Source organism: Echinops telfairi, unplaced genomic scaffold, assembly GCF_000313985.2.
Source record: "Echinops telfairi isolate 266 unplaced genomic scaffold, ASM31398v2 ScPeMD7_7;HRSCAF=31, whole genome shotgun sequence".
Classification (NCBI taxonomy): Eukaryota; Metazoa; Chordata; class Mammalia; order Afrosoricida; family Tenrecidae; genus Echinops; species Echinops telfairi.
The window spans coordinates 24,888,763-24,897,400 of record NW_022103904.1 but is presented as its reverse complement, the minus strand read 5'-3'; the positions used below and the strand labels follow the sequence as shown (position 1 = coordinate 24,897,400).

General features: G+C 54.3%; 1 protein-coding gene across 1 annotated transcript in view; it reads right to left on the bottom strand.

The window, feature by feature from the left end:
• Window positions 1-8,638, bottom strand: part of AP3B2 (adaptor related protein complex 3 subunit beta 2) — a 39,862-nt gene that overhangs the window by 5,725 nt on the left and 25,499 nt on the right. Inside the window, 10 exon segments of the mRNA XM_045286297.1 lie at window positions 68-128; window positions 308-485; window positions 890-1,007; window positions 1,358-1,466; window positions 1,918-2,036; window positions 3,142-3,328; window positions 5,826-6,002; window positions 6,636-6,745; window positions 7,025-7,157; window positions 7,675-7,737. Coding sequence (XP_045142232.1) covers window positions 68-128; window positions 308-485; window positions 890-1,007; window positions 1,358-1,466; window positions 1,918-2,036; window positions 3,142-3,328; window positions 5,826-6,002; window positions 6,636-6,745; window positions 7,025-7,157; window positions 7,675-7,737 — 1,255 coding nt within the window.

The following is an 8,638-nucleotide window of genomic DNA, read 5'->3' as shown; positions in this document are numbered from 1 at the left end:
CCGCCTCTCCCCTCCTCCATCATTCCCTGCAGGCCTCCTTCCCTAGGTCCAAGTACCCCAGACTCACAGTCCTCTAGGTCGAGCAGGGAGAGCTCCTTGGCTGCAGGGGCACTTTTGCTGCTTGGAGGCTGTAAGAGAACAGTGGGATGGGTGTGGGGAAGGGCAGCCACCTGGTCTGTTCTGAGCTGAGTAGAAAATACAGTCGTGGTCTGGGTAGGGATGATGGTGGTAGATGCCCACATCTACCCAGGAGGTGGAGAGGGCCCTGGCCCACGGCCCCACCCCATCTCAACCCCAAGGCTCTCACGGTTTTTCTCCTCCAAGGGGCGGGTTCCACTTGCTCCGACTCCGACTCTGATGTCGCTTCCGACTCGGAAGAGTTGCTGCTGGAGTTGCTGCCCTCATCTGAGGACGAGCCTTCTCTGTGTCCCTCCGGCACCTTCTTCTTCTTCGTCTTCTTCCTCTGACCATGCTCACTCAGCTCACTAGAGAAGGGGAGGCAAGTGGGGCTCAAGCCCAGCCTAGACCCCCTTCCCTCATACCCCTATTCTGTCTCCCAGAAGAGAAGGAGGAGCCCTGGAGAGTGGGGTGGGAGCTTGGACTGCAGAGCCCATAGCTGGACCCCAGTGATAACTCTTAACAAGACCCTGCCCTGCCCAGACCTCATTTCCCTCCCTGCTTCACTGGGGCCTGGCAGGCCTGGCATCAGAGCCCTCCTGCAGCCAGCCAATGCAGCCACCAGGGAGCTGACCAGTGGGTCTGCAAGGACCCCACCGGCTCATAACAAGGCTCAGGGGTCTTGGGAGATTAGCTAAGGCTGGGTATCAACTCATCTTTTCCAGAGGAGACCAACGATCCCCATCAGTCATCGGGCCGGCTCCCGTCTTACCTGTCACTGCTCCTCCCTTTGTCCTCATCCTCATCTTCATCGTCGGACTCACTGCTGGCCTCCCCAGAGCTGCTCTCGCTGCTGCTCTTACTGTCCGACTCACTTTCAGATGCAGGGTCTGTGGAGGAAGTGGCTCAGGCCTCCCTACCATGCCTGCAAGCTTCCTCTGATCCTGAGCAGGTACCCTGGGTCCCCAGCTTCCGACTCAGCACTAAAGCCTCAAACTCCCTGACCTGTCCCTGCCCCTAGATGTCACCTGGGACCCAGAGGAAGCAGACAGACATATATGGATAAGGACAAGCACACCAGCTTCAGACATGCATTTTCCTTAGAAGCAAGAGTGTTCACACACAGACATGTTTGTTCCTGGGTGGTTACACAGCCCATTGATACAACCACGTAAACACAAAGGGACACACACACAGAAACACACACGTAGCAGAAGCTCTAGCGCTGCCAGCCCCTCACCACTGTCTGCTGACTCTGTGGGCCCAGACTCCCCCTCCGAATCTGAGTAGAAAGGCTTCTCCTTCTCCTTCCTCTTCTCTCGATTTGAGCACTTGGTCCACTCAGGAACCTGAAGGTGGTGGGTAGAGTGAAGGCGTCATTTCAACATGACCTGAGAGGGGGATGGGAAGCACAAGGTCTTCTTCCCCTTCCCCCACCTAGCCCTGTCTGCAAAAGGGAATGATGGGGGAGGAGGAAAGAGGCTCCCTCCATGGAGGGAGAGATGCACGGCCAAACCAAGTTTCTCTCAAACCAAGGCGGAAACAGCCCAAGGGAGGCCCGGTGCAGCCCACGAGGGGGAAAGGACAAGAGCAAGCACTGCACTCAGGCAGGGCACACAGCACACGGAGGGGGGACCTCAGTGTATTCGCCCAACAGGCCCACGTGGGTCTCAATAAGAGAGAGGTCTTCTTCCTGTGTGGGGGGAGGGCACCAGGGGGGCTGTGGGATGTGAGGAGGGCTCCTTGTTCCTGCACACCCCCACTCCGTGGACACGCAGCCCGACCCTCACCCCTGCTGACCTCCACGTTGCGCACAGATGGGTCTGGGGCTTCCTCTGGCCAGTCTGGGAGTTCCTGGTAACCCGTGGCCTTGGCATTGAGCAGGTGGGACAGGGAGCCCAGCTGGAAGTGATCCCGATCTGGGGACAGGGTTAGAGGTGAGGCCCGCAATGCCCTGGGAGTTGTTTCCTAGTTGGGGTCAGCGGGCAATTCTGGGTAAGAAAATGGGATGAATGTGCCCCCAGTGGCTCTTCCACCCTGACTGTACTTTCAAGAAAGGGCTGTCGGAATGACCCTAGCCAGGGCTGAGGAGCAGATCAGCAGGGGTGGGGGTAGGGGCACTGGCGAGGAGGGCAAGAGGAGACTGCAGGCCCATTTACTCAGGTCTCCAGGCTGGGGAAGCAGACTGAGCGTGGTCTTCTCTCACTGGCCAGTGGGGGCTGTGTGCTGCCCCATAGCCAGGCCCAAGGAGGAGGCCTGGAAGTGGAGACGAGAAATGGCAGCTCAGAAATGAGCCAGCTAACACGACTCCCTATTCGTGAGCTCCAGGGAAGAAGACGAAGGAAAAGGAGAGCAGAAAGATGCCCAGAGAAACCAAGCAGTGTGCAGGTGACCCCTGTGCCGTGCAGCTTCTCGGTTTCAGGTTTTGGAGTCCAGAGAACAGGCAGGCAGACCCTTGCCACAGGTGAGGGGGGCTGAAGGGCTAAACTGGGGAATCGGGGCAGGGTTGGGGGCTGGCCCAGGGCTGGGGTTAACCAGGGCCCTGACCCATTCTCAAGACTTTTATGAATACATTCCTTGCCTCTGTATTTTGTCTCACTTCCTGCCTTCCTAGGTCCTGGGAATTTAAAATCTTGATACCTGTGGTTAGGCCTAATGTCTGACTGGAGTCTCTGGGTGGCACGATTAATGTGCTCCCTGCCTACTGGCAGGTTGGAGGTCAAGTCCACCCAGAAGTGCCACAAAGAGGGGCCTGGTGATCTAACTGCTCTGTACATGTGAGGTCTTTAGGAGCCAAGATGGGCTGGATGGCAACAGGTACTCGCTAGCTCCTGGTCAGGGAGGGGATCAACGAGGGAGAGGCGAGAGGAGCTGGGAGCGCATCTGCCCGGGAGGCAGAGGCATGTGAGTAGGTAAAAACTGGGCCCTGATTACTACCAGAGGGGCCAGAGAGAAGGACAGGCATTTCCGGAAGTCTAAGGTCAGGGTCCTCACAGGGACATTACCCTTCACTTCAGTCCCCACCTTTGAAGGAAGATTCCAAGACAGGGGCTGGTTTGGGGGCCAGGAAGAGCTTCTTGGCATGACGGCTGAGGGCCCCACCCTGCTCCGAAGGGACAATAAGCTGCCTGGTGAAGCGGGCTCGGTCCCGGATATCGTAGTTCTGGTCATACTTGGCCAGGCTCAGGACGTACTGGGTCAGCAGTTTGGTCTGAGCGAGGCAAGAAGAGGTGAGTCAGCAGGGGAGTGGTAGGGGGGGTATGGGGACTCGGACCCAGATCCTTTAAGCCACCACCAAGCTGCATTTCATCCTTCCTTCCAGGTAACTGGCCGCCTCTGTGCAACTCTCCCAGACTCACCGCATGCTCGCTCTTCTCTGGCCCAGCCTCCTGACCCCAGCTTGGCCAAGTTCCTGAGGCCAGCAGAAGACGCTACCCTCTTGGCCTTGGACTCTGTTCTTTCTCAGGTCTGGATCCCCACTGCCCCAGGCCCTGCTCCTGCCCTCCCTTCCCAGGCTGGGCCAGCCCCTCCAGACTGGGTTGGCAGGGTGAAGGAAGGTCTGGAACATTTTGCTAGACCTCACAGGTTGCAGCCTCATCACACAGGGGGAAGTCAGACAGCAGTCCTTCCCTTGAGGGGAAGGGAAATAAGCAGGGATCCCTTAGCAGAGGCTGCCCGCAGACCCCACTGAACATGAAATAGATTCTGAGCAGCCCCAAGGTCTCAGAGTGCATCACCCTCCCTCTAGAGGGCTCTTCTGAGACCAGAGCCAACAGCAGATGCCCAGGGGTTGCCAAGGTCATGCAGGGTTCACAGCCCTGGCTCCTGGTAGCCGCATCCCAGACCCACGATCTCAATTTCTGCCTTTAGCCTAGGCTGGTCTAACCTGCCAATCCTTAAACCAAGTGACAGTGGTGGCAGTCATCATGTACTGAGCATTGGTTTACATGTGTCACGCCATCTCATTAAATGCCCACAGCCCTTCGGAGAGGTCACTCACTGCCACCGAGTCCATTTGACTCACAGGCCCCTACAGGATAGAACAGAACTAGCCCATGGGCTTTCCAGAGCTGTCATCTGCACCGAAAGGACCTGGTGGTAAGTTGGGCTGTTAACTGCAAGGGCAGCAGTTTGAAACCGCAAGTCGCTCGGTGGGAGAAAGGCAGAGCTGTCTCAGAAACTCCAGGGGCAATTCTCCCCTGTCTGATAGGGTCACTGTGAGTCAGAATAGACTCAAGGTTGCTGAGTGAGTTTTTAACAGAAGTAGACCTAGACCGCCACAACCTTCTCCCTCAGAGAGGCTGGTGGCTTCACGGAGCTGACCTTTCACCTGGCCGGAGCTGACCTTTCACCTGGCCGCTGAGCACTTAACCACTGTGCCAGCAGGGCCCTTCTGAGGTAGGTTTAACCACATCCATTGTCCATAGAAGCACCGCTGTCCTGAAGAGCCTGGTCCGGGCTCAGGAGCACCACGTGCTGAACCCTGGGATCTCCAGAGCAGGGTCCTGCCCCTCTCCCTCTCCTTACTCCCTACTTGCTCACATGGCAGGGCTGCCCCAGCCCAGGGTGAGGAGAAGACCTGTCACAATCTCAGTGTGCAGTCAGGCTACACACACCCCCGGCCACCTGCCCAGGTGCTTTGCTTCAGGATTTGGCCAACTTTTTCTGCAAAGGGCCAGAGAATAAGTACCTTTGGGCCTTGTGGGCCATGCAGACGGCCTCTCTTTAATTCTGCTCTTGTGTCACAGACAGTACCTAAATGAATGGGCATGGCTATGTGCCAATAAAACTATCGTTGCATCTTGATGTGAACTGTATGACATGTGAATCATATGCCAATAAAACCGTTGTGGGGGGGAAAAAAACACCAAAAGGCAAAGGGTACGCTCTGGCCCCTGGGCTGCGGTTTGCTGTCCCACCTTACATAGCTGAGTGGCATGGTGAGTGAGCGACTGGCAGGGTGGCAGTGTGCGCGACACTTTGAAAAGCTCTGCACATCACACTCGGTTTTCCTGGTTCTCTAGGGGGCAACTCAGGGCATCCCGGGCACCTGATAACCAGCTAAAGGAACCCTGGTGGCACAGTGGTTATGCACTGGTCTATTAACTGCAAGGTCCGCTCCCAGAGAGAAAGAGGCTTTCTACTCCCATGGGAGTTATTCTATCCTGTCCTGCAGGGTTGCCATGAGTCGGCATCATCTCAATGGCAGTGAGCTTGGGTTGTTTTCTTTTGTATACCAGCTAAAAGCCATCATTAGTCATCATTAGCTAGGTACCTCTCAAAACCGCACAACCTCACCTTGGAAATGACAATGGATGCCAGCACCACCCAAACCTGAGCAGAGACTCACCCTCTTATCACTGGCCAAACATTGCTACCAATGGGAAGGAAGCATGGGCCACACCTTCCTGGATTCCTACTCTCATCAATGCATTGCTGGCTCCGCCCAAAGGGGACAGAAAGGAACACTCCCACAGGAGAGACTGGAGCTCCACAGGAGAGCCTCTTCACCAGGGCCACCAGCCCTACCCAGCCCTTGGGTCCCCAAATAGCTGTGGATAATAGAGTATCACTGCAACCTGGAAGACCAGCCACCCGGCCCTGAAGACCCTCGAAGGCAGGCCTGCCTGGGCAGGTACACAGAATACTGCTGCGGCAGCATGTCTGGGGGGGTCAGGACACTTTGGGTGGTACCTCTCAATCTTTACCTGCTTAGAGTTGGTCAGATAGAGCTTGGCTGCCAAGTTTATGACCTGCAGCTTGACAATATCCTCCTCTGCTGTGAAGGACTTGGCCATTTTTCTCAGAACGTCGGGTGCAATCCTGGGAACATGCTCACAGTACTCACCAATGAGCCACAGGATGCTGGCTCGGGCCATGGGCACCTGTGGATGGAAGTGAGAGGAGAGAGGAGTGGGGGCAGTGCGGCAATGGAAGCGGGAACATGGACCACCGGGGAACTGGCCCTCCTGTCTGTGCTGGCCTATTGGATTGTGGGGTTCTCTAGAAACTGAGTGGGGGGCAGTGGGAGAGAAATGAAAAGGCTGGAATTTCCTGGACAGTACCTTGCCTCTTCCCTAGGGCTTCGTTAGCCAGAACAGAGCCTTCAAGCCCCAAAGTTGGCCATGGATTAAAAGATGAATTTTCTGGGGTCATTGCACCCTCACTACTTTGCTGTGATGGTGTTTTCCCTGAATCTTCGGGAGTGCCTGGTGTGAATTTGGTACTCAGTAGTACAGCAGAAAGCACAGGCTAGGCCAACAAGCCACCCTCAGCGAGAGCTTCTGCAAGAGTGAAAACAAGAGCGGTGGTAAAGGCTGTGGACCTGCTCAGGGAGGACTCCCCACGGGGAAAGCGAATCCTGGGCAACAAGGTCAAAGCCACACAGTCCCGGTCTTCCCCTTCCTTCTACCTGAGGACCTTTCAGGACCAATGTGGAAGGTCTGGAGGTGGGCATACTTAATTACAGAATGTTAAAGTGACAGGGTAAGGAGGTGAACACGGGGTGGCTCTCTCACCTGGATGTTGTCTGTGAGCTTTGCCAAGTGCTTGATGATCTCCCCGTGCTGTGCGGGCTGCATCTGCAGCAGCTTCTTAATGACGACCACTGACTCGGCAACCACTAGCTCTGTGGGATGGCAAGGAGTCTCTGGAGCCCCTTGGGCAACAGGTGGTCACACACAGGTAGAGAGATATACCCATGAAGCCCATAGCCCCACTTCTCAAGGCCCCTGTACCTCTCTAGTGGACCCTCAAAGCAATAGGAACAACTGGACACTAATCAAGACAGACACACACACACATTGTGCTTAGACAGATAGGTGGGCACTGGTCATCAAAGTCAGGTATTCAGGCAGACACCCAATTCCCATCAAGGCTGGACACTCGGACAGACTCAGACACTGACCATCGCGGTTGGACAGCAGCTGCACCAGTCCGTTGAGACAGGTGTCCCGGACACGGCCGATGTTCGTTGCACAGCGTCCAATAGCCTGGATCGTGGCCGCCACAAAATCTTTGTCCATGCTGCGAATGTAGGTCTGTGGGACACCATGATAGAGAGTGACCCCTAGGCAGCCAGTGACTCCACAGGCTACATAGATTCCCAAACTGATTGGGCCTGCCCCCCTTTCAGGAAGAAAGGAAAAACATATTCAGTGCTGCTCTATGATTACAAACTTTATACTCTACCCCATAATCTAGGGTAAAGGGTAGGTAGCAGCTTTTGCCCTGCTCCCCTCACCCTCCACCCCAACAGGATCATTCCAACACCTCCCAAAGTGTGGTAGCACCCACTTCAGAAAATACTGGGCTAGAGAGTGACCTCATCAAAGGCCTATCATGCCCGAGACTAAACCTGGGAGAGAAGTAGAAACTCCTCCCCGCCAAGTGATTGATTGTCCAGCCCAAAGCCAGCAGAAGGCACCATGAGGGTGGCCTGAGGTGACAGAACTCCAGCTTTGGACTCTGAAGAACACATTTGGTCACCAGGTGATGCTCTCTAGGACAAAGATCTGAAGGGCACCTGTCTGGCTGGGAGCTGCCCATGTCCCATACCTGGAACTCCCGAAGGACAGTTGGGATGTTGGTCTCATTGGCTAGGTTGGTCAGCACTTCCAGCTGTGGGGAGGGGTGGAGAAGACAGGAAATGAGCAAGGTGGTCATTTCTGCACTTTCATAACCTTTCATTCCCCCCACCTCCCAAATAAAAATCACAAACCAGAAAAAAAAAATATCCTAGGACTGTCTGCTTCATCCTTGGATTGATGAGGGAACTAACAGAGATCATGAAACTTGTCCAAAATGCAAGAGGGCCAGTCTGCCTCTTGATCTGATCCCCGGATAGAGTACGTCTGTAGTATGATTGGTCATTAATGTTCTCTATTGCTTTTAGGATAAAGACCAACATTCCTGCAATAAGTCAAACCCTGAATGGCCTGAACACCGTCCACCTCTCCAGCTACATCGCTCACTGCTCTCCTCCTCACCTGATATGGTCCAGGCACACAGCCTTTTGTCAGATCCATCCTGCCCAGGACCTTTGCATATGCCGCTCCCTCCACTTGGAGTTCTTCCCACTCCTCTCTCTGTATCTTCCTAGATAACTCATGCTCATTTCTCAGGGCTCAGCTCACCTGACGTCCCACCCCTAGACTAGATTATGTTCTCTATCTGATGCTTTCTTTTAATCTCTGCACTTTCTTTTCTGTCATATTTCCCACTCAAAACTTATCTATGAGACCAAAAGACAATGCCTTGATCTACAAAATGTGCTGGGGGGAAAATATCTGCCCATTAAGAATTATTGATCATCAAAACATCTTTTCAAAAGGAGGATGATTCAAAATATTCCCAGATAAAACTGTGGGAATGCATTACTAGCAGACCTGCTTTGCAAGAACCATCAAAAGGCATCTTTCTGGTGAAAAGAACAGAACCCTATACAGCTATCCTATCCAGTCTATAAAGATGAAAACTAAAATATAAAGAGATCTCTCCAATAAAAGTAGTAATGTAGGAA